Below are 26,458 nucleotides of genomic sequence, written 5' to 3' on the forward strand. Positions count from 1 at the left end.
AAATTAGTGATAGCGAACCTTAGAGATAGCGAACCTTAGAGATAGCGAACCTTATAGATAGCGGACCTTATTTAAAATTAGAGATAGCGAACCTTAGGGATACCGGGATTGTTAAAATTAGAGATAGCGGACCTTATTTTAAATTAGTGATAGCGAACCTTAGAGATAGCGAACCTTCAATAAATTAGTGATAGCGGACCTTATTTAAAATTAGAGATAGCGAACCTTATATAAAATTAGTGATATCGAACCTTAGAAATACCGAACCTTTTTCAAAATTAGTGATATCGAACCTTAGGTATAGCGAACCTTTTTCGTAATTAGTGATAACGAACCTTAGAGATAGCGAACCTTAGAGATAGCGAACCGTAACCCCCAAAACGCTCCTTCAATCAATCGTACGCACTACATGTATGTGGAAATTAATATGACGGCTTTGTACTAATTTTATATTATCCAAATTCCGACGTCTCAATTGTTGATTTAGTTCTGCTCTATTTATCTCCGTAAGAGTTCCAAAGTACTTCACTAATTGTCCAAATAAAGGTCAAGCTACGACCCGTTTATGGCAAGCCAAATGTTCAGTAATTCGATAAACTTAGTTTTTCTCACATAAACTGATAAAACTTAGTTATCTAATTAGTAACTATTATTCAACACTTGGCGTGCTAAACAAAATTTATCTGAGCAAACTGAGTTTATTGGAGAAAATCTAAGTTTATCTTATTGAATTACTGAACCATTGGCGTCATTCTCACACAAACTTTGTTTATCTGATATCGTTCACTTATTCAGAAAAAAACAAGATTATCAGTTGATTTATTACAATCGCAAATTTCCAATTTGCGAGTGTTCTGTTTTTGGTCAGTTCTTCTTCTTTCTTTCTTTCTTCTGTCAAACTTTTAACGAGCCATCGTAGCCATATGCTTTAAGCCAATGTGACCATATTTGGTCACAAGGACCATTGGGTGGGGGCACAAATGTTACATGACCAACTCGGGGTCAAAGGTCATCCAAAGGTCATTATGATCAAAATGTGATTTTCACTAAAAATGCTTCTTCTTCCACAAATTACATAACACAATGTCGTCACTTGCATACCTGCATCGCCAGTGTCTAAAAGTTGTACAAGGAATTGGGGTCAAAGGTCATTAAGGGGGTAAAATCTTACAATTGCATTATCTCAACATCCGTAAGGGGTATGGGGCTCAAACTCAGTGACAACAAATCTCATGACCAGGGGAACATTTTACAGGGGTCAGGTCAAAGGTCATGCAGAGGTCAAATTTAAGAAATGCATTTTCTGTACATCTGTAATGGGTACGGGACTCAAACTCTGTGACAACAAACTTAATGACCAGGGGAATATTTTGGAACACTTTGCAGGGGTCAGGTCAAAGGTTATCTTGGGTCAAATCTTACAATTTCCTTTTCTGGACATCTGTAAGGGATATGGGGCTCAAACTCAGTGACAAATCTCATGACCAGGGAACATTTTGTAGGGGTCAGGTCAAAGGTCAAATTTTAGAAATGCATTTTTTGGACATCTGTAAGCTAGGGGTACGAGGCTCAAACTCGGTGACAAACTTATTGACCAGGGGGAATATGTTGGAACACTTTGCAGGGTCAGGTCAAAGGTTATCTGGGGTCAAATCTTATACCGTAATTTCATTGTCTGTAAGGGGTATGGGGGCCTAATTTCGGTGACAACAAACCTCGTGACCCGGGAAACATTAAGGTCAAAGGTCAGGTCAAACGGCCATTAAAAGGTTACATGCCTTGCGATTGTCTGCGCTCTGTGAGCGCAAATTATCTCTAGTTTATTTATTTATTTATTTATTTATTTATTTATGCGTATGTATGTGTACGTGTGGAAGTATTTATTTATTTAGGCTGTTAGGCTGTGTACTTTGAAGTGGAAGATTTATGAACATTGTATTCATTTGTATACAAACATCCCCAATACATCAACATAATGACATGCCACATCTCGATCAATTTTACCAAATTAAACATTATAGTAGACTTGTTAAGGGGTGAAAATAGGGTGAACGCTGCATTTTTTAGAACAAAGGTCCCACTTGGTATGAATGTTCCTTGGGGTAAGAGGAAAAGATTCATCCAAAGAGACACTCTGTATCTATGCATAAAACCCCCTAATTAGCATAAATTATGCTAATTAGTACCCAACATATGGTATTCTCTACCTTTTGGACCATTTCACTTATAGACATGTGTAAACATTTGAAATTGGCTTAATTTAGGGTAAGAAATTCATTTTTGGGATTGTTTTGGGAATCCATAGCCATTTTGACCCTCAAATCCAAGATGGCCGCTGTCCGCCATCTTTAAAATTGGCGTTTTTACAACTTTTGAACCATTTGAGCTACAAACTTAAGTGACATATCAATTTGTACTAATTTTGGCTGGGAAACTCACTTCTGGCACTGTTTAAGTGATAGGAGGTAATTTGAAAAAGGTACAAGGGTTTCTAAATGTGAATTCCTTGGTACATCAAAGGATGGACATCAAAGTTATGTTTTAATATACCTTAATTTTTAGCACCATTGGGGACACACTTTATAATGCATGTTTGGTTTTTTGAATTTTTAGTCCACTCTATTGATAGTAGTAAGCGTTATTTGATTTAAAATGACCAGTATGGATACATATGACTGGAATTTGTTTTAATTCTCAGTTGGTCAGAGATGAACCAATTAAGGATCCAGCATCATCTGTAAAATTATGTGGGCAACCTAAAAAAATAGAAGCTTGTTACACAGAACTGCTGAAATATATATCGGATATCTGTGAGTATGACATTTGCACTAGTTGATGATATTCCGGGTTGTGGTGGTGGTGCGAGCCCGAGCAGTGCAGTAGTAGATACGGCCAAGGAAAACTAAGCATACCGTATGACAAAAAAAAACTGCAGAAGCGCTGTCAACCAACAGAAGGTGAATCTGGCAAGCAAGGAGAAAGGCTGAGAGGACTACATACCAAAACAGCCCGGTGAAAACAAGCTGAATGAGCTTCCTTCATTATATAATGCCCTAATCCGATCAACAGAAAGGACATCAAAGGTCGAGAGCAGGACATTCAACTCCATCAGTTCATCATCAGATCCCTCCTGATGAAGATGTGTGTTGTACACATCGAACTATTGAGGTAAATATCTCAATATATTTGTGTTGAATGACAGTTTAAATCTACTTTGCTTGTTTATCTACCAGTGATATCAGGCGAATGAGCTCTGGTATGGTTTGTGAATCCCAATGGACAACAACTGCAAATAAGGACTCTTCTGAAACAAGGTGCTTCTATTGTTGGGAGTCTGGAGACAAGAAGAACTTTAGAAAATCTTCTTATTTGGCGCAAGCAGTCAAGATTCTGTGAAGGGATATTCTTAATAAAAAACAGATGTTTTCAGACTCTGTTGTTCCAACATTGAAATCTTTCCTACATGCTGTTAGATGGAACTTGCATCGATGTCGCTATACGTCGTGCTTCTTCACAGAAGATTGTGTTATCACTGTCACAAACCAATATGTACACCTCCATATGCAAAAAATCATCGAATCCCAGAGTGTGCCACGTCATCTGCGTCAACGACAGGCTCCATTATCTCTTATAATGGTTATGAAGGTGCATATGAAAACGGTTATAAAGGAGAATCTTGTTGACATGCTGGCAGAACGAAGACTTAAACCAGAAGTCTGCTTCGGGATGGAAAAGGCTTGACCCCACTCTTTCAAGGGTTGATGAGCGGCAGCAAATGGCAAGTCAGGAGCAAGGCCTGTAGCAGTAGTTTGCCTCAACTCAACATATTGGGTATAGGTTTTCTTCATCAGAATGAACAGCTGTGCCTGATACTTGGTGCACATATCTAGTCCTGCAGATGTGAGATGCACTGAGGAAGGACTATGCTCTCCCACTGTTTATTCATAGGCGTGGTTCCCCCACTGCCCTCCAACCTGTCACCTAAAACTTACCACAACATCTTTTAAAGTGTGCAAGGCCTCAAACAAGACAAGGTACTTAACTTCAGTAATGTATCGGAAAACTTCCACTGCAAACGCTTTGCAAGTGTGTACAGTAGCTGATCAGCTACCACAACGAGTGCTTGTCCTGGATTTAGGTACTCTTACAGTGGAGCATATTGCAATGGGACTTTTTGCTGACTCTGTCAGCAGCGGGGGCATAGAGGGCTTTGAAATGAATAAGGGGGGGCCTGGATGAACGCTCTGCGTGGTAGGGAGCCCAAGAACCCCAGTCGTCACTAGTCAGCTGCGTTTCCAAGTGATCATCTACATAATTCAACCACTGATAGCCATCTTGGAGGACCTGCTGCAGTGATCTGGATGCAGGTATTGGATGGCTGTTAATGTCATGCAGTGATGGAACATGAAAAATGTCATCCTTAGGCAAAGATACATCCACTGGGAGTGATCGCAGTCTTTTGGTACATGCTGATGCCAGTTCAATGGAAAACAGACTGAAATGACGCAGTTGTTGATGAGGGATTATAATCAATGCTGTCACTTCCGGCAGTTGTGAAGACTCCTTTGGTGGCTTCAAGAACTACAACACCTTACCATTTCCAATGAGTAATGAGTTGGCAATATCAATGCTCAGCCTCATTCTGCCGGCATGCCAACAAGACTCTCCTTTATTGCCATCATATGGGATAATGTGGCCTCTATTTCACGCAGAGAGCGTGGCACACTCTGGGCATTTGCTAATATTTTGTATACACCGTTGAACATCGGGTAGTTTAAGCCAGTGATAACACAAGCTTATCTGAAGCAGGATGTATATTGACATCAATGCAAGGGCCATCTAACAACATAATAGTAAAGATCTCAATGTTGGTACAAGAGAGTCTGCTTCTGAGGTATTTGAGAAAGAGCCTGAAAACATCTACTTGACTGAGACCTTCATGAAACACCAGATCCCAACAACTAGATGACCTTTGTATTTCCTTGATGTCAGGGATCAAATTGACCATATCCTGTCGAAGAGGAATATACCCGTGATCAAAGCAGTGCCAGATGATCAGGTTTAAGTTTCTTGAAACCTTCGGCTTTTATAATTTTGGCAGTGTGGGTTTCACGAACTATATCTGCCTTTCTATAAAGACTGCTAAAGGTATGCAATGTGGGATTCATAAACCATGCCACAGCTCATTCACCTTGTTTTCACCGGGCTGTTTCGGTATGTACTCCTCTCAGCCTTTATCAGCTTTGTCTGACCCACCTTCTGTTGGTTGACAGCGCCTCTGCATTGGCTCTACTACTACACTACTCGCACCACTGCCACAACCAGAGATACCATCTACTACTACAAAGCTTGGCAAATCGCCATACTCACTGAGATTGGAGATATTTTTCTGCCGTTTTGTGTAACACGCTTCTATTTTTTTTAGGTTGGCCACATAAGTTTACCGATGCGGGATCTGTAATTGGCTCATATCTGACAAACTGACAAATAAAACACAAATTTCAGTCTCATGTATCCATACTGATCATTTTAAATCAAATAACGCTTGCTGCTATCAATAGAATGACTTGAAAATAATAGTAAAACTGTGTAAAAATATGCATTATGAAGTGTGTCCTCAAAGGTGGTTAAAATTAAGGTATACATATTCATAAGTAAGTTTGATGTTCATCCTTCTACCATATAGCCAATGACAGGTACCTCGGAATTCACATTTAAAAACTCTAGTACCCTTTTCAAAATACCTCGTATCACATTAACAGTGCCAGAAATGAGTTTTCCAACCCCAAATTAGTACAAATTGATATGTCACACAAGTTTGTAGCTTAAATGGTTCAAAAGTTGTAAAAACGCCTATTTTAAAGATGGCGGCCAGCAGCCATCTTGAATTTGAGGGTCAAAATGGGCACGGAGTCCCAAAACACCCCCAAAAATGAATTCCTCACACTAAAGTAAACCAAATTCAACTTTTTATAGTTTGTTTTAGGCGAAATGGTCCAAAAGTTAGAAAATACCTTATTTTAGGTACTAATTAGCATAATTTATGCTAATTAGGAGGTTTTATGCATAGAGACAAAGTGTCTCTTTGGATAAATCTTTTTCTCTTGCCCCAAGGAACATCCATGCCAAGTGGGACCTTTGTTCTAAAAAATGCAGTGTTCAACCTCTTAGCAAGTCTACTATTAATCTTCCAATACGCTAATAACATTCAGATAGCTGAATCAACATCGTGATCTCTGTAAAATCGCTGGCGTGTAACCATTAAGGAGCCCGGTTAAGGAGTCTGTGGCTATTTTTGTGAGCTGAGTAAAACTTAACGTAGTCTCATCCCCTTCCAACATAAAGTATGCCTGCACTCCCAACCCACACTCAAATGACAGTTCCCCTCTCCCCCATTAGTGATTGAACTGTCGGCCGCGCATTAGCGGTCAGTATTTCTTGTTGTTTCTTAAGGGGTCGGCCATCTACCTTTTATTTGCACATGAGTAGGCCTATTGCGGTCAGTATTTCTTGTTGTTTATAAGGGGTCGGCCATCCGCCTTTTATTTGCACCTGAGTATTTTTGTGGGGTCATCATCACTCTAAATAGCATTCTGAATACGAGGAATGTCCTGATGATATCAAATAATTTTAATTTTTTGAAATGTCAAAATTTCCTCCTCGCTACATCAGGTATAATATAGTAGCTAATTACTAATGATACGTACACTTTAAGTACATATCATTAGATTTATATGTAAAGTTTGCTTCGAGGACCGTGTTGAATGTCAAAAATATCATTTTTTAATAATTTGTCATCAAAATTTACATTTCAAAAAATCAAAATGATTTGATATCAGAAGGATATTGCTGGTATTCACAATGCAATTTGGGTGTGTTTGATTGTGCTCTCATGTCCCACAAAATATACTATGCAAACGTCGCTTTTCGAGCTATTAAAGTACACTATTACAAGCGCTGTTTATATCGGAAAAAGCCATTTTCGCTGTCGTGAGAAAAAAGTGTATGCCTGGGAATTTATGTGGTAAACATGTAAAAAAGCGATTTGAGAAAAACTAAGTTAATCGAATTATTGAATACTTGGCTTGCCATAATTATAAGCTATTATATTTGCTTGGTGCAAGGTCAAACTTTAACATGATCTAAGACTATATGCTTAATGCACACTCGCTCTTGAAGGTTCATACTACGTCACAACATGGCAAATCTACTACTAGAAGCTTTATGTATAATTGCAATTATATGCACTCCATTTTGCCGTGCAATGCCACAAGGAAACCTCGATTTATTAGACAATGTAATTATGCAAGATCTTACAGATGATCATACAAATTACATACAATTCGACGAAGACAACGAGTTAGTCGAGCGGTACCAATGCAAAGTCAATTCTTCTGATCCAAACCCACATCCATCGCACGCTTCCTGTCGAGTAGAATGGTAGGTACCAGTATTATAGGGAAGCTTAGGAACCGTTCACCAAAATTTGTTAGGAGGGGGCCTGATGCAAAAACATTTCATCGCGAAATTTTTTCGCCCTCCCCCCTTGACAGATCGCAAAAATTTCAGCCCCCTCCCCTTTTTTTGACATGAAAATAATAGGTCAACCCCATAGAAAAGCATATAAACTCAATTTTACCAAGAAAATTTGTGTTCATTTTTTTCAGCCTCCCCCCCTTAGGAGGGTCCAAACTTTTAAGGTCCCCCCTTTTTGCTTCAGGCCCCACTCCTAACACTTTGTGAACGGTCCCATAATGCATAGTGCTATAGGCCTACTCTTGTTTATACCTATCAACTTCCCATATTAGGGCCCGGCATAAAGGTAGGTTTGTTCATACTTCAAACGTACACCATTTAAAAGATCAGGCGGTGTGTACACCATTTAAATTTTTATCCAGTTCCAAATTTTGTGATAACAAACATGTAAAATAAAAAATGATATTTTTTTTGTCCTCATGAAACGATTAACACATTCACAATGCATGGGAAATTGTGCGCCAACATTATCCCAGTAAAAGTAAAACGGATTTAAATTGGCATCCCGCGCGTTGACGCATCACGTTATTGTGGCTAAGATCAGGCTGGCTAAGATCTTTGATGAAAAGCGCCCTCGTGTTATAGCTCAATGCGCCATTAAGATCCCATGAAATTAATAACAAGTCCACATGAAAGAACATCAGCTAACATCAAACCCTGAAACAAATGCACATATAATTGTCAGGGTCTTCTTGGCGCAAAGAGGTAATACAGGTCAAAGATCAAATTTTATCATTTTGTTGCATTTTCGGATTGTCGTTTTGTTGCGCGCCAATTATCATGAAACTGGGAAAATGACACCAGATGGTAGAGGGAGTTACTATCTAATAAGAAATAATAACAAAAACTGTAATTAGTATTTTTAATTGATTTTTTGGCAATTCTTTAAAGGCCAGCTTTTGGTATAAAAAGGCTGTCGCATGGAGTAGCATGCACTTTTCAAGTTCTTGTAGATTTACGCGCCAACAAGATCCAAATAAAATTACTTCATGTTTAGTTTGTATATATAGATGCTCCCAAACAATTAACGCTTGATAAATATTGGGATCATGTTGGCGCATGAATTTGCGAAAGGTCAAGTTCAATTTGAGTCTTAAAAAGGCTGTCGCACGGCGGAAATGCACTTTTTGAATCCTTGTATATAGATCTATGCCCCCAACATTTGTTGGGTCATAATGGCCACCTTGATTTTCGGAATCGACCCTCACTTTGGCCGCCAGGTGATGATTCATGAACTGTTAACTTACTTAATTAACCCTTACACGCACAAACCGACAAAATCCAACAGGGAAACCCTACATAAAAGTCATAATACGCACGGAATCGCTGGCTGGGCCATTGAAACCCCCGTGGCTACCAGTCGATGATACTGTGTTTGGCACGCATGGGGTTTAAGGTTCGAATCCCGGAGTATCAAGTGACTTCTTTGTTCATCTTCTTTTGATTTAGCATATCATATATAACTCTTCCAAATGGTATAGAGACTTTGGGAGACCATGAAATCTCATCCATCTTAGGGCGTGTTCACATTACACAATGTGGGTTCGTACCTAGGTAGTGAAGTGGTGTCGATCCACATCGAATCCACATTGAGTTCGCGTTCACACTACCAAGCTAATCTACATCGAAAGTTGGTTATGACGTAAGTGGAGCGAATCCACAAACCCGGATGTTAGAACGACCCGGAAGTAAAGCGCCGTTACCACGCAGCATAGATACCAAATTTCGTAAAGCCATCACCCCTGCAGAGAAGCGATTAGCGGTAACATTGTGGTGGCTAAATTAAGTAACGCCGAATACAGAACCATAAGCCATTTATTTGGGATTGCCCGTAACACAGCCTGACCGTAAAACAAGTAATTTATGTTAAGCTTATGTTGAGCATACTGTGGACTGAAATATTTTTTAGCATGTAAATGTCATGAAGTCAATTCCCAGTGAATACAGTTCGTTTTGTTCCATCATAGACCATTAAATGGTCTATGGTTCCATTGACGTTCACCATTTCGGCCCGTACAACCACGGCCACTTCCGGTATATGTGGAGTCGATCTGGATCGACTCCACATTATCGCGTTCACATTACGAAATTTAACCCACCTCCTAGGTTCGGAACTACCTCAACCAGGTAGTTTCGATCCACATTGTTGATGTAGGGTCGAATCCACTTACTTTGTGTTCACACTACACTGGGAAGTGGTTTCGATGTAGGGTCGACTCCACGTCCCTACATCAAAAGTGCCTGATGTGATCACGCCCTTATTATAATGTCACACCATTATTGCGTCTGCGACTGTTTTTCTCCTTTGTGATGTGATCATTAACTTTGTTGTTCTCTGTGATTAATACACCAATTACAGGACGTTCGGTGTGGATTGTGAAGAAGTGTCTGCCCGGCTGGTAAAACAAATGAAGCTGTGGACAGGACCTGAAAACTGTGAAGATGGCGGCGAAAAATGTCTGTACGAGGTATTAATACATGTGTCAAAAATTCCCTTGACAAAATTATGTATTTCAAAGTTACATGGTACAAAAACAAAATGGGTTTAATTTTGAACCACTACAGCTGTTACAGAAAACTCCAAGTTGCTGGTTCAAGATGGAAACACGAAGCTAAACAATACCTTACTTAAAGCCTTAATGTACGATCTTTTTAAATTTTTAGATTTTTCTTTTTTTCTTCTAAAATGATAATATACAATCATTATTAAAGTTCCCAATACATTTGGACGCGAAAAACATTGGGAATTTGCAAAGAAACAACATCATAATCTCCACCTCTATCACTCGCACTATTTGGATTAGGACAGCGAGTGCGACCTCATAGTTAGTCTCCTACGCGGCCAGTTTGGTTACGCTCCCTCCACATGTGGAGGGAGCGTAACCAAGCTAGTTTTGTACGAGACTACGGTTTGCGATCGTGGCCGACATAAAGTCATAATCTAAAAAATTATGACTTTATGTCGGACCAACAGAAAATCGTCCCGTTTTACTACAAATAGGACGAATTTGACAGTTTGCTCATAGATTTAAGTTAGAACATATGTACGTATTACAAATATGCCAAAAAATTGGTTTTGAAAAAAATAAAGGTAAATTCTGAAAAAAGATCGTACATTATGACTTTAAGGGGGTTACGTACACTTTTGCTAAAATGTGCCGTAAAATTTTATAGGTTTACTATATTCAGCATCAAATTTGGCCCAGAAATAATCATCGGAAACATGGAAGTTATAGTGCATCTGAAAAGGGAAGGTTTACTTACACATTATATAAATCTAATACTTAACTTACTTTTTTTTATTGCGATTGGAACCACCAGACTTCATCAGACAACCTACCGGGCAAGTGCTGGACTGGTCACGTGATGCCTTGGACCGGGACATCACGACTGATCAGTCTAACGGGTCAGTTGCCTGATGAAGTCTGGTGGATCCAGACGCAACTTCGCAATGTTGCAAAAAGTAAGTTCCAGTATCAGATTTACCGGGTAGATTGATTTAAAAAATACTGCGCCAATAAAGTATCCTTACAGTTGGAAAAATAATAACAATTTCAAAACTGTACAATATTGGGGTAAATTTGTTTTTTTAATAGATGCACTATATCATCCTGCACATTATGACACCACAGTGAATCCAGTGTGACTTCAAGAAGCAAAGTTACAAGCATTTGATTAGACGAAGGTCCAGTTTTAAAAGTGACAAACTGGCCTATTCAAAACTCCACAGACTAGACATCTGGTTTGAGAGTGGTGAATGGCTAATTTATGCGTTTGGCATTAATTTAAAAACAAAAGGAACAAAAGAAAACTGAAACAAAAGAACTGGCAAATAAAATGAAAGTTATGAAAAGTACAGAGAAGCAAAAACTGAAATAAAAACTGCTTTAAATAACGCTTCATTGAAGAAACTGTGTTGTCTCTTTGTTTCGCTTGTTGGAATCTTTTTGCGCCTTGTATAGGACAGTTTGTCACTTTTAAAACTGGACCTTCGTCTATTCAATTGCTTGTAACTTTACTTCTTGAGGTCACATTGGATTCAATGTGGTGTCATAATGTGCAGGATGAGATAGTGCATCTATTAAAAAAACAAATTTACCCCAATATTGTTCAATTTTGAAATTGTGATTATTTTTACAAGTGTAAGGATACTTTATTGGCGCAGTATTATATATTCACAACTGCTGTTGTTTTGTATATTCTATTTTTCTGGTGTGTTTATTGAACAGGTGACTACTCTAAGCCGGAGACTATTGCGAGGGACGCACACGACTCCTGTCAACTTCTACGTGGATAATTTTGCTTTTTTGTTTAGAAAGACTCATTATGGATGCTATTCAAGGGTAATTAGTTCAGTAAGATTATCCAATTAATGATTAAAGATGATATTTGTATATTTTATGAGCCATAATCAATGATAGCACACCACCTAATAACTCAAACCACATTATCTCTACAACCCATGCGATATGCTTACCAAAAATACCCCCATACAACCACACATACTCTCGCCCACTCCCATTTACACACACGCCAAGGCACCTTAAATGCATTGCCCATACACAAAACCCCTCCCCAAATGCCCATACACATGCGTTTTCCATTTCGATCTTAGTTTTTTAATTTCCTGGTCATATGTCGGGTTGAAACTAGAATAGTTTAGAAATATAGCACGGATGTTTGATTCTCACTGCACAGATTTTTATTCTCACTGCACGAACATACAGCAGGCACGTTATTATAGCCCTATAAAACACAGTCCACGTCAGGTGGTGGCGGAAAAGCTCACCTTTATTAGTTTATATTGTTAGCGATAAAAGTGACTTTATAACCCTCAAGGCTAACGATACCGTGTGCCTATTTGGTAGTTAGTCATCATGATGACCTATGTTACTAAATATAATTAATACTACATTGTTTTACACAATGTTTTCAGTCTTACTCTTACTCCACTGTACCGTATGCTGTGGGAGATTATGGAACCAACTACTGCAATATGTTCAACCTCATTGACGGTAAATAATTTTCATTTTAACTCTTTTCTTTGAGATACTTTAATCATGGCGAATCAGATCAATATCAAATCCTTTTATTATTCCCGGGCAATATAAAAAGTAGTTTCCCAATCCTTGAAGATGTCTAGAAACAATGTTTGGTAAAATATTCTTTTTAGTTGTTTAAACATGTCAATAAAGCTTGTTATAACTTATTAATTCTCGGTCGTAGTCTAATATAATCATCATTATTTCTTAATTACATATGTAAACGAAATATAAATCACCTTGTGCACATTTATATAATGAAGTGCAATTTTGTAATTCTGTTTTTTGTTGTTGTTTTAATTTATCTATTTTGAAAATTGAATGCATTCAGCATAATATGTCGGTAATTCTATGTTATTTTCCCAAAGATATCTACTGTCATACAAGTATTTTTTAAATGCAATTTTGTGCAGTACTAGTAAGCCTATTATAGAAAACGTGATTTGTTACCCTTCATTTGACCCTTGTGTTACTTCATACAAGTAGTGGATAGGATTTTTTAAATGTATTTTGAATATTCTAAAATACAGTAAGCCAAATAATTAAGGTACCAGTTATGTTCACCCCCTGTATATCCTAAACAAAGACATCTTGTCAGTCATTCAGAAAGAACGCATAATATATTTATGCAATGCTTTGAGAAAATTCATTGAATCAGCCAACTAATTTATTGATTTATGGTCAACTTTTTCGCTCGCAGTAATTACCCGACCGAACCTCCCAAGCAACTACTTCGAAAGCCAGTTGCGCCTATTACGTTCACTCTGTATGCTCGACTGACATTGAATAAGTCCTTAGCGACAAACTAGCGCTGAGGGCCTGGCCGCGAAACTATCACGTGACTTCACTACGGAAGGCAATTTCAGTCGCAGAGATAATTTTATGTTTTATTCGACGAGCGAATTAAACTGCATTTCAGCAAATAAGGTCTTAAATCAGAACTAACGAGTCGAGTACAAGTATTGGCAGCATAATTCAAATTTGACATATTTGTCTTTATGTAGGATTTACAGCCTCAGGGGTGAACACAACTGGTACCTTAATTCTTTGGCTTAATGTATATTGTAAAAATATAATGAAATTCAGTATATGGCGCCAATTCTATGTTATTTTTAATTAACTAATAATAAACCAAAAACCACGCCGAATAAACGTGAAGCTCATGACATTATGTTACCGTTGCATTGACTCGTGTATTACTCATACAGGAAGTGGATTGAACAAGGAGCCATACTTTACGGAGGAGACTTGCAATAACATCTGTACCACATACACAACGGCTGACTGTGAAGTGTATTAATGATGATGACAATGATATTAGCAGGATGAAGGCACGATTAGGTGAAAATAGCCTTTAAATCAAAATGGCTATACGTCTACGAAATTGAAATATGACACCTGGGCATGACACTTAATATTTAATCGTACTCCAGTTAAATTGTGAAATAGTCTACCGTACCCAGCAAACACAAAACGTTTTCGCAAAAGGTTGCCAGAAAAAGTTTAAATGTCGGGTTAAATAAAGTACATAAAGGGTATAAAACGTTTTCATAAAATTCAAAAACATTTGTTGGTAACCTACTGCAAATATTCTAACATAATGTTATTTAAGTGTTGACAAAAATATTTGGCAAAAAAGTTTGCAAAAAATATTTTAACAATAACATTTTGAAAACATTTTAAAAATATTATTGTAGTGTTTTCATACAAAACGATTTAAAACGTTTATAAATATGACCTTTATATAACCCGACATTTAATGTTATTAAAACGTTTTTATCTAACCCAAAACAAAAAATATACCATGTTTTAAACGTTTATAAAACATTTTTGTGTTTGCTGGGTATATACCAATCAGTTTTGAATCCATCAGGTTCATTGAGAAACGTGGGTCTTCCAATGAGAATTAGATCATCGTGAAATGACCAGAACTTGTAGTTGTATGTCAGGGCGTAAATCTTGTGGTACACGACAGGGGGACACGTCCCCCACTTTTAAAAGGGGGAGCACAGTGCCCTCCACCGCCCCACCCGCCCACTTTTTCGACCGGGGGTCTGGCCCTCCCACTTAAATCAAAACCATCATGTACATGTGCTGTGTGTCACATGTCTGGTCATACATAAATAATCACTTCCCTGTTACAAAAATGATGTACCAAATGGCTTCACTTGGACTTCATTTTGCACAATTTTTCAACCCACCTGGATGGATAAACGAATCCCCCTCCAGCGCTATAAATATCTCAAAAAAAGTAACTAAGCCTTAAATAATGGCCATTATTCAAAAAGGGGCTATTGTATTACAAATCTGTCAAATGCGTTGGAAGCAGAATTTGATACGATAGCCCAGAAAACAAAAAAACACCGGTCAATTTAATGTAGTGAGGTCCAGATTTGAGAGTTGCACTTACATACAAATTTTTACAATACAATTAATCAATAATTAGTCAATTGCTGCAAATGCGGTGTCAAAATGTGCAGAAATAAATTCTGCGACCAACGCATTTGACCGATTTGCAATACAATCACCCGTTTTTGAATAATGGTCATTATTTAAGGGGGTAGTTACTTTTTTGAGATGTTTATTTTATACAATAACTTGTCCTCGAATATGACTTCTATTTTGTTCTTCATTTATAAACATATATCTCGGCAAAATCCCCCAAAATAATGCCCACTGGGTTATTTTGTTTTCTTTGCCCCCCCCCCCCCCTAACAAAAAGTCAAGGCAAGGCACTAGAAATGAACTGCAAACTGCTTCAATTGTGCCTTCATATTGAACATTTTTCCATTTTTTCCAACTTACATTTTACACAAATAGTGTAAAAAGTGCCTTCATTTGGCGCACAATATGCACAAATTTGAATGACTGAGGGGGACGCATCCCTCAGACCATGCAGACACACATCTGCGTCGAGCAAGAGCCATGCTTTGCGGTCACATTTAACACGATTTCTGTCCCACCCACGATCAACTTCGGATTGATTGACGCCCTTGCCTGGGAGTGGGTAGAGTTGGGGGAGCGGGCAAGTATTTGTTGGACCAGCCAAAAGGGAGAGGGGCAAGTAATTTTGTCATGGGCGCCTTTTAAATGAACGATCTAAAAAGGCTTTGGAAAACAGCTTACGAAAACGCTTAAATATACAAATTGACCATTTCAGTTTTGCAAATTGAGATTAAAAAATATATGGCATGTGCAAAGGGGCGGGGGGGGGGGGCAGGCCGCGAATGGAGGAAAGCGATTTTTGACAGGCCGAAAGAGGGGTGGCAAGCATTTTTTGGCACGCCCTTTGGAAATTTTACCCTCACCAAGGGCTCACGATTATTGTATAGACCCTTTATATCTGCTGAACCATCTTCCAAACACCGATGGTTTGCTTTTCCAACCTGCTTATTAAGTTATACAAATTGACCTCCAGAACACTGTAACCTTTTGTCCGTATTCATTTGTTCTTGTTTCACGGTCATTGGTTTTAGGGACAATAACACGAATTCTGGTCGTTACAATGATCCAATCTGGGGATCCAATGACCCGTGATATACATGTATAGCTGACGTTCATTATACACCTTAAAACCTCTATTCAATGTACATTGTATATTTGATTATAAACATCTCAAAAAAAAGTAACTAACACCCCTTAAACAATGGCCATTATTCAAAAAACGGGCTATTGTATTACACATCTGTAAAATTCGTTGGAAGAAGAATTTATTTCTGCGCATTTTGACACCTCATTGTACGATAGCCCAGAAAACAATAAAACACTGGTCAATTTAATGTAGTGAGGTCCAGATTTGAAAGTTGCACTTATAACAATACAAAACACTCGGATATCATTACACAGATTTCTTTTCATACTAAATACAAATCAATAGAATTTTACTGCAATTTTCAAATCTTGGGTTACATTGATTTAAATGTACGCTGTGACGTCAATATTTAAATTGCCACAAATGAGGTGTCAAAATGTGAAGTAAAAATTCTGCTTCCAACACATTTTACAGATTTGTAATACAATAACCTGTTTTTGAATAATGACCATTATTTAAGGGGGGTTAGTTACTTTTTTTGAGATGTTTACTATCGTGAAAGTTCATCTGTGTTGGTAGTCAAATAAATGAAGAATTGAACTTTTACTTTTTTGAGATGTTTATTTGATTTTCAACGTGCTCTGATATAATACTTTGCAAACCCGGCTAGTTTCATTTATAGGATACTTATCTGTTTTACACCATTTTTCAGTCTAGAAACAATGTTTGTAAAATAGTCTTTTTTGTTGTTTAAACCTGCCAATAAATAATACTGTGACACGTTTCATAAGTGTTACAAAAAGGTGTTTAGAATCTAAACGCTTGAATTTTGCAGTGCATTTATGGTTTGCAAATTGGAAAGACCATTTATGGTTTGTAAATTAAGATTCCAAAAATTTGGCATGTGCAAAGGGGTGGGGGATTTTTTGGCAGGCCTAGAAGGGAGGAAAGCGATTTTTGGCAGGCCGAAGGAAGGGGGGGAGCAAGCATTTTTTGGCAAGCCGGTTGGAAATTTTACCCTCCCCATGGCTCACGATTATTGTATAGACCCTTTATATCTGCTGAACCATCTTCCAAACACCGATGGTTTGCTTTTCCAACCTTTTTCCAAGTTATACAAATTGACCTCCAGAACACTGCAAACTTTTGTCCGTATTCATTTGTTCTGGTTTCACGGTCATTGGTTTTAGGAACAATAAGACGAAATAACACGTTGCAAACCCGGCTAGTTTTATTTATAGGATACTTATTCTTATTCTTTACACCATTTTTCAATCTAGAAAAAATGTTTGCAAAATAGTCTTTTTTGTTGTTTAAACCTGCCAATAAAGTTTATTATAACGTATTACTATATTCGTAGTCCTACACTTATTCTTATTATCATTATCTAATACATAAAGTTATTTGTAAAAGAAATGTGCGCTTAAAACTATTCACCTTGTGCACATATAATATAATGGAGTGCAATTTTGTAATTCTGTTTTTTGTAGTGTGTTTTATTTATGTATTTTGAATATTCTAATTTTAAAAATATAATACAATTCAACACGGCGCCAATGTTATCTTTTATTAACCAATAATAACCCAAAACCACGAATAACCTTGATATTCTATCAATATAGTTGTAACAGTATGGTATCTTATATCATACATAATATTTGAAAAAAAGATACAATTTTGTGAAGTACCGTACATGTATAACGTGATTTGTTACCGTTGCATTTGACCCTTGTGTTACTTCATACAAGAAGTGAATTGGATTTTTATGATGTATTTTGAATATTCTAAATATATTATAAAAATATAATGCAAACCAACCTTTTAGCTTCCTTTTATGGTCCTATAACATATTTAAGAATTTAACAAAAATATTTCCTGGCACTCCGACCATATTAAAAAAAACAAAAAAAACCGCAGTGATTTATAGTGCGCTACGCACAGGCACAACGCCTAGACGTTAATCCACAAGCCTCAGCACACTTTACATATTCAAGGTCAAAGGTCAACACAGTGGTCAAATTTGCCAGTTAAAGCCTTAATGTACGATTTCCGTCAAATTTTGATTTTGTTATTCTTTATTCAAAATGTTGAAATAATATTAGTAATAACTGACGAAAAGAGTTGCTGTCCATTTTAGGTTGAAATAACAAGGTAAAGTGAAAGAAACCCCGCTGGTTATTTTGGCCATTTAACACGTAGTTCTATGGGAAGACATATTATCATAATTTTAGAAATTATGATAATATGTCGAACTTTGCTCTGTTGACCTACAAAGACAACAAATTTGGCCGATTCCATTTAGGTGCAAGTTGGGACATGTGTTAACATTACAAATATGCAAAAAATCAGGTTTGAAAAAAATTAACCAATTTCATATTATAAGATCGTACATTATGGCTTTAACAAGCACACCAAATTATTCCTCTCATTACGAGGATTCATAAAAAGTCTAGTTTGACCTACCTGCGACATACCGTTCTTGAGTTATAAGCAAACTGGAATAGTCCAATACATGGTGAAGTCTGACCCAATCGCTTTGAAAAATAGATGGACACTTCGGCATGTAAAAACAGGTTCTAATCTTAGTTTTTGTGAAAAGTGCATTATGTTGATGTGGACATTACTTGTGGTCAAACACAAATATTTTGAAGTTAGTAATCCCCAAGTGAATGTACTTTTTACAATCCCTAAGTTATGGGGATCACATAGAACTCATTGTAACATCATAAAATAACATTCACTACACATACTGGCTTCATGATAAAAACCGATCAGTGTTCGTTACTCAAATTGTACTACACGTATATATATATCTTATTTATTAACAATTAATAATAATCTTAATCTTAATAATTCAGTACATAGGTATACGTCCATTAATATGTTAATGTCATTATAATGTAAGTGTTTAAAAGTAGGAATAAAACCTCTTCTCCCAGCCAGAATCTCCTTTAGCTTTTGCTGTCGCTTCGCATTCCATTTCATGCACCTTAGAGGCGACGAAAGCCCTTACAAAGTCCTGTCCGAGTGCATCAGTGACAACCTTGTCTTCAACGAATGCCTGAAGGGCATCTTTCATGTTGGTGGGCAAGCGAGTAATACCGGATGATGGCTCCAAGTATTTGCTTTCGTAAGCAGTATCTTTGATAGGCTCAGGTAACGGGAGTTTACGTTGGATGCCATCAATACCAGCCACTATCATGCCAGCAAGACTAATATACGAACTACTAGCAGCGGATGGCAGCCTGTTCTCAAGATACGTTCCATTTTGATCCGAAACCTTTGCGCGTACTACACAGCTCCTGTTGTCAAGTCCCCATGTTGCATTGACGGGTGCCCATGAGTCGAGTTGATAACGACCAAGGCAGTTGATGGTAGGAGCACTCAGTAATGTTAGTGCAGGAGCATGTTCTAGAATACCTGCAATCCAATGCCGAGCCACGTCTGAAAGATGATATGCGCCATTCGCGTCGTAGAATAAGCTTACCTTGCCGTCGGCGTCCCACAGAGAGTGATTCAAATGTGCCCCGCTGCCAACGTGCTCTTCTGGCTCTGGCTTCGACATGAAATTCGCGTTGTAATTATACTGACGTGCTATTTCTTTCACAGCCGTCTTGAACGTATGAGCATTGTCTGCTGATCGAATGCCGAATGCAGGCTTGTAAGACATTTCCATCTGACCCGGGTTATATTCCGTTTCAATGCTCTCAAGATCAACTCCCACTTTGTAAAGATCTCGCTCAACTTGCTGAGTAAATGGCAGATTGAAGCTTGAACGCAAAGTAGACTGGTACTGAAATGTCCCAAACGCTGGTTCACCGGTATCCAGTTTCTGTATGATAAACTCGTGCTCTGTTGCCGCTTTTAAGGTATACCCCATTTCTTTCAGTCGACCACATTGGGTCTTTGCCACCTCCCGAGGGTAGCCGATCTCTGGCTTACCTTCGTATGTGGCGTTTAACAGTACCCGTGCAGTATTAGGAACCCATGGCAAAATAGCAAAAGTATCTAGATCGGGAAAACAAATGCTATCGCCATATCCACATTCGTCTAGGTAGCCGGTGCCATGAACGAAACCACAAGCTGGGTCAAACACCATGACGGCCGTTCTGATGAAGTTTTGTCCCTTTGTAGCTTTGTCTGCGAAATGGCGCGCAGGGATTGTTTTGCATCGAGCAATTCCACACAAATCGGATATCTCCATTCGCACATATTCAATGTTATTATCTGCAATTGTTTTCAAGATTTGTTGAAGCTCCATATTTTGATCTTTTTTCCACGAAAACAGCTATATCTGTGGGAATACAAAACAAAACTTATTCAGGTACAAACTATCAGATAGGTGGCCATAATGAGGTCAAAATGTTCAAAAGGTATAGAATTGTCACAATGGTCTAGAATTGAGACACAGGTCTAGAGTACATGCTCAGAAACTACATCGACAACTTAAAGCCATATTATAACATTTGCTGAGGAAGACGCCCTCACTGAATTTTTAAAATTCCTTTTTTTACACGATTAAATTGTACTTTATTAAACCAATATACCCTGCAAAAATCAAGACTCTAGGTACTGTAGTTTTGTCAAAATCCTAGATTTTGAATAAAACGGCGCTTTATTATTACGATGGAATTATTAGTCGAACGCATACACGATGTTCATAACACACAGTACGTACACGGCGTGCGGGACGGTGATATACACAACAAAGGGTCGTACCACAACACGACCGAAGGAGTGGTACGGTACTATTGGCGACATGTGCGCTGGTAGTAAATTCCAATTTTCTTTGCTTTGCCGTAGTTGTTCGGCTCAAAAATAAAAGGGATATATCTGACAGTAAAAGCTAACATTTTATGGCAAAGAAATGCTAATTTATTTTGTTTGAAAATGTTATAATATGACTTTAAGTGATATGGGACGCACCATTAGACTTCAAGAGGGGCTAGGAAGTTGGGGTCGGGGAAAAAATTCGAAGTTAATAATCTGTAATTTTCATAGCGGTCTAGAATTGTCACAACAGTCTAGACTGAGTGTTCATAAACAATGATGAAGGACAAACGAATTGTGATATAATTAAAGACAGAGATAAAAAGAACTTATCGCGTCTGACGTCATCTGTCAATCAAATTCGAGCACGGTTTGTTTTACAAGTGTCGTGATGATGACTTGCTGAACGCGGCGGTATAACCGGGCGCCTTCTTGTTAATTTTGCAACTTCAAACATGCAAACCATCTCAAAAGTTAGGTCTTTATAGTAGGAAACTTTCTTTCGCGAAGGCACCATGTCAACAATGCCTAGAAAAGCTGCTTTTTGCCTTGTAAAAGTACGTAATTGTTCGCCATTTGCTGCTATTCCTTTTCTCCGATCAGCACCAGATAGATCGGTCTTCCTTTTACGCGCTATGTAACCTGTGTAAACCAATCAAGGATCGTAATTGACAGTGACATCAGACGCGATAAATTCTTTTTATTTCTGTCTTTAATTATAGTGGTCTTGAATTACACACTTGTGTATGCCAAGAGTTCATGTTGTACATGGTTTATAAAGGACAAGCGCCAATGCCGCAAAGGACTGTTTGCAATCATGATAAAGGTATGATATCGCCTTTAATGTCTAGACCCAGCAAACACAAAACGTTTTCGAAATTATTCGCAAAATGTTAGAAAAAGTTGCAGAAAACGTTTATATGTCGTGTAATATAAAGGGTATAAATATATATAACACTCAAAAACATTTTTTGAAAACTTGTTGCAAAATATTTTAACATAATTGTTGTTTAAGTTTTGACAAAATATTTGGCAAAAAATGTTTGTAAAAATCTGAAACGTGTGAAAGTAGAAGCAAAGCTCCATGGTTCAGCTATGGTGCGGTAACCGCTCTAGTTTTAATTACTGTGCAACGAATCATAAAGCTTTTTTTGACGACTTAAATTCTATTGCCAAAGACTCGTGCAGATGGTTCAATGTGTTTTGATGTTATTGCATGATGTTATATTTTTCTGCAATATGTTTCTCTGATATTGTTTCTTTATAATTATTTCTTGATGGCGTTTTTCATTTTCAGTGTGCAGTACACGTTGTATGCCCAGTCAGTTACTCTCACTGCATAAACAAATACACCCTACACACACACCCCCACACACCCCACACCCCACCCCAGGCCACACCCCGACACATTATATTATGAGGATTAAACCCGCACATTTTGCACATGCATATACTATTAAAATTAATACCTGTATGTCTGACTAAGGGTCGCGCACTGTTTGGCTCTAGCTATTTTTACTAGCTAACATTAATGTTCGCATACTACCTCCATGGTCTGGTAAATATTTTGTTTAAATATACGTTGAAGAAAATAGGGTTTCAAAAAGTTACCGGGCCCTATCATTTTTGCGGACTAGATTTTCATTGAAATATATATGTAAGACAAGTTAGGAACTACAATTCCTTATTTTGTTATATATTTCTATCAATTCTTGAATTAGTAAGAAGAAAAAACCTTTGCCAAATCGATGTAGGTTTTCGCCATGTTTTACGTCTCAGAACACTGAGTTTGCATTTTTAATTTCCCGGTTCTGGCGCGTGCGCATACATTTGTCAGCACATTATTGTTTTAACTGAGCAATAAATATATAAACGCCGATGGTGGTTAATGCCGGGATTATTGCGCTTAAAGACTACCCGTACACATAAAACAAATGCAATATCTTAAGGTTATTAATTATTTTAAACTGTTGTGATTTGGTAGTTCACAGCATCTTACGAATGGTAGTGAACTTTGGCAAAAACTGCATTACTCAATTCATAGCGAGCGTGTAGAAGAATTAAAATATCACAGATATACTTTAATAGCTACTGCGGTTCTTGAGTTACGTTGTAAAGAGGGCTGAAACAACAACACTTTTGTAAAACGTACATAACTCATTAACAACAATAAATTAAGCAAGTTTGCAAAACATCAAGGTATTAATTTTCAATAATATATTGATCTAGATAATGAAAATCGATTTTTAGGTTGCTTCGACCAACAATGCCTCGTCTACCCTTAAATGCAAAACCTAAATTACCACTTAAAGCAATCAATAGAATGATAATTTGCTTCCGCTTATTTTGACACCTCATTCGGCACGAGGCGGCATTATTCCGTCAGGTTATACCGATTTGAATGGAAAATCAGAGCAATTGTTGCAGGAATGGGGGTATTCTGTATCTAGTCCCTCAACCCCATCCCCTAGTTATGCCCAGGGGCGTAGCAAGAGCCTCGGGGCCCATGGACAAGGAGCAATACGATTCCTACATACATTTTAAGACAGCTGTTAAATATATTAACATTTTCGTACTTTACATTAAGTAATTAACACACAAGAAACAAGAGGCAAACATTCTGAATCTGTGTTGTTGTTTTTTCCGCCATGGTGGGTTAATTCTGAATTGACACTTAATTTAGGTGTACTTGTCTTGGGTCCAAACTCTACCATGGAAAGTTTGCTATATCTTGATAAATATAATGATTGATTGTTCTGGATTTGGGTTTTAGCAGCTTTTAGCGTTTCAAATTTGAAAGAACTAACGTTTAATTGCAATATTTCGAAACCACAAACCAAAACTGGGTGCTATGATGTACGAGATTGGGCTACAGTATGCATTTTACCAAGTTGGCAATAGGTAATTGCTTCATTTTGCATATGTATGACTTTCTTGTGATGACCTTCAAATAGTGTTTTGTTTTGGGGTTTTTTTAGAAAAAGGTTTGTTCAAGAGTTTAGGTAGATATGAAATGTGCTGGATAAGTTTTTTGTTTAGGAATGAAATTTGCTGTAATCAACGACATCTGGCGAATGGTCCATTTTCAGTCCAAATTGACACCTAACACATTCAAATCGGTTAAAATTCGACGAAAATATGACATTTTCTTTTGAATTAATACTTGAAATGAAATAATTAATATATTAACATACATTTTGTGTTGTCAACGATGAAATCCGTTCACAAATAAAGTTTTTATGACATTATTTGATATTTCAATTCATTCAGTAAATGCAAGATTGGATTGAGTAATCATGCAGTCTTTTTGATTTAATGTGCTTGTAACTAAATCCTGTTATCTACCCAGCAATGTTATCTCAATTGGAACCCTAATGATGTGGTATAATCTGTGATTAAATACGCCTAAGATAGTGATATTGATTTGAAAGCTTGTATTTCCACGAGTTACTTGCTAGCGAGTTATATAAGCCAAAGTCAGGATGTTGGTATCATTATGCCTAAAATCACTGATTTATTGTAAGATCAGTGCAGAGAAGATTAGATACGAAAATAAATTACTAACACAAAATGCCGGGATTTTTGCTTTAGTTTTAGCCATTTAATTATAAAACTGTAGTGTATGCCTACTAAATGGTACAAGACAGAAAAGGCAAACAGACAGAAATTTAGAGTTATGAATTAGAGAGTTGACAGGAAGTTGTAAGAGTTAAATTGTTATGGACATGATGGGTGTAAGCGCGAAAATGTTGAATGTCTGATCAAAGTCATCCGAGGTACATATTGTCAGATTGTTGATTACAATTCTGCGTCAAAATTGTTAAAGGTCATCTGAGGTTGACTAAGTATATATTGTTGGATTGTCAGAATGTTCAAAGTCGTGTCATAAAACGTAATCACAATTAGGCATTAAATCCATCAAGGTCGTATCAATGTTACCAGTTACTGATAATAGATATTTGGATTGTCATGTCTGGTTATGATCATGCGAAACTCGGTGGATGTGATTTCCATTGATTCCTTTGTTTGTACAAGTATAAATTAAATGTAGACCTATTTAGCACACATTTTTCAATTTAGCTTTCAACATAAAAATTCTTGAGAATTTCCTATTGTATATCACTAGTGTACCTGTAGCTGTAAGAGCACCTCTAACCGTGATAGTGCTCCCGTGATATGGAGAATTACTTTCACCAAGTTTAAGCCAAATCAGATGAAGTTTAACATATAGCTCCTGGATTACCCTTGACCTCGGATGACCTCGATTGTAAGTTTTACGTGTGCCCCTCATATCAAGGATTACACCCACCAAGTTTGGTATAAAATTGGATCGGTTGAGCCCATATTTATTGGTCGAGCTATGAGTTTTAAAATATTGGACGAGACGTAGTCGAGTCCAATATTTTACAACTCATAGCGAGACCAATAAATATTGGGCGTAAAGCATCCAATTTTATCATTATTATGTTTTGGATCCAATCACAACTTGGATCCATCAAAACATAATAATGAGCCCAATCGGACAAAGTTTGAAATTTGAACCCTCTGTGATGTCCTTTGACCTCGGTTGATCTCAATTTTATTTCGGGCATGTATTTCCCTCGTATCAAGGATTCCACCTACCAAGTTTGGGTCTGATCGGACAAAGTTTGAAATTTGACCCCTCCATAATGACCTTTGACCTCGGCTGACATCAATTGTATCTCGCTTGACCTCAATTTTATTTCGGGCATATATTCCCCTCGTATCAAGGATTCCACCCACCAAATTTAAGCCCGATCGGACAAAGTTTGAAATTTGACCCCTCCGTAATGACCTTTGACCTCGCTTGACCTCAATTTTATTTCGGGCATATATTCCCCTCGTATCAAGGATTCCACCCACCAAATTTAAGCCCGATCGGACAAAGTTTGAAATTTGACCCCCTCCGTAATGACCTTTGACCTCGGTTGACCTCGATTTTATTTCAGGCATGTAATCCCCTCGTATCAAGGATTCCACCCACCAAGTTTGAGCCCGATTGGACAAAGTTTGAAATTTGATCCCTCCGTAATGTCCTTTGACCTCGCTTGACCTCAATTTTATTTCGGGCATATATTTCCCTCGTATCAAGGATTCCACCCACCAAATTTGAGCCCGATCGGTCAAAGTTTGAAATTTGACCCCTCCATAATGACCTTTGACCTCGGTTGACCTCGATTTTATTTTGCGCATTATATTCCCCTTGTATCAAGGATTCCACCCACCAAATTTGGGCCCGATCTGACCAAGTTTAAAATTTGACCTTTGAACTTGACCATTCGAAGACCTTTCAAACCATCCCATAAACGTGGAATGCCCGATATCTATATCCGAAATATTGGAACGATGCATCGAATCGCGGCGAAACGCATAGCCGGATAGACAGACAGAGCTCACTATTTTATTAGTATGGGCGCTTATTGGGGTATGTGGGCACTTATTGGGGTATGTGGGCGCTTATTGGGGTATGTGGGCGCTTATTGGGGTATGTGGGTGCTTATTGGGGCATGGGCGCTTATTGGGTATGGACGCTAACTGGGGTATGGGCGCTAATTGG

At 37.7% G+C, this 26,458-nt stretch overlaps 2 protein-coding genes across 2 annotated transcripts; one reads left to right on the forward strand and one right to left on the reverse strand.

Annotated features, from left to right (window-relative positions):
* Nucleotides 1-7,160: 7,160 nt before the first annotated feature.
* Nucleotides 7,161-14,834, forward strand: LOC140135542 (uncharacterized). The gene is made up of 5 exons (XM_072157079.1): nt 7,161-7,440; nt 9,896-10,004; nt 11,766-11,879; nt 12,473-12,551; nt 13,787-14,834. The coding sequence occupies exons 1-5, from the start codon at nt 7,199-7,201 to the stop codon at nt 13,876-13,878; spliced, it is 636 nt and encodes a 211-aa protein (XP_072013180.1). The 5' UTR covers nt 7,161-7,198; the 3' UTR covers nt 13,879-14,834.
* Nucleotides 14,835-19,018: 4,184 nt separating this feature from the next.
* LOC140172420 (lengsin-like) lies at nt 19,019-20,209 on the reverse strand. Its single transcript, XM_072195568.1, has one exon. The coding sequence runs from the start codon at nt 20,207-20,209 to the stop codon at nt 19,019-19,021; it is 1,191 nt and encodes a 396-aa protein (XP_072051669.1).
* Between the last annotated feature and the right edge of the window lie 6,249 nt (nt 20,210-26,458).

Source organism: Amphiura filiformis, chromosome 16 (genome assembly GCF_039555335.1).
Source record: "Amphiura filiformis chromosome 16, Afil_fr2py, whole genome shotgun sequence".
NCBI classification, from domain to species: domain Eukaryota; kingdom Metazoa; phylum Echinodermata; class Ophiuroidea; order Amphilepidida; family Amphiuridae; genus Amphiura; species Amphiura filiformis.

Coding starts and splice junctions, on each gene's coding strand:
- LOC140135542 (XM_072157079.1), top strand. CDS start 7,199: ATGGCAAATCTACTACTAGAAGCTTTATGTATAATTGCAATTATATGC. Junction 11,880..12,472: donor ATTATGGATGCTATTCAAGG/GTAATTAGTTCA, acceptor CAATGTTTTCAG/TCTTACTCTTACTCCACTGT. Junction 12,552..13,786: donor TATGTTCAACCTCATTGACG/GTAAATAATTTT, acceptor TTACTCATACAG/GAAGTGGATTGAACAAGGAG.
- LOC140172420 (XM_072195568.1), bottom strand. CDS start 20,209: ATGGTGTTTGACCCAGCTTGTGGTTTCGTTCATGGCACCGGCTACCTA.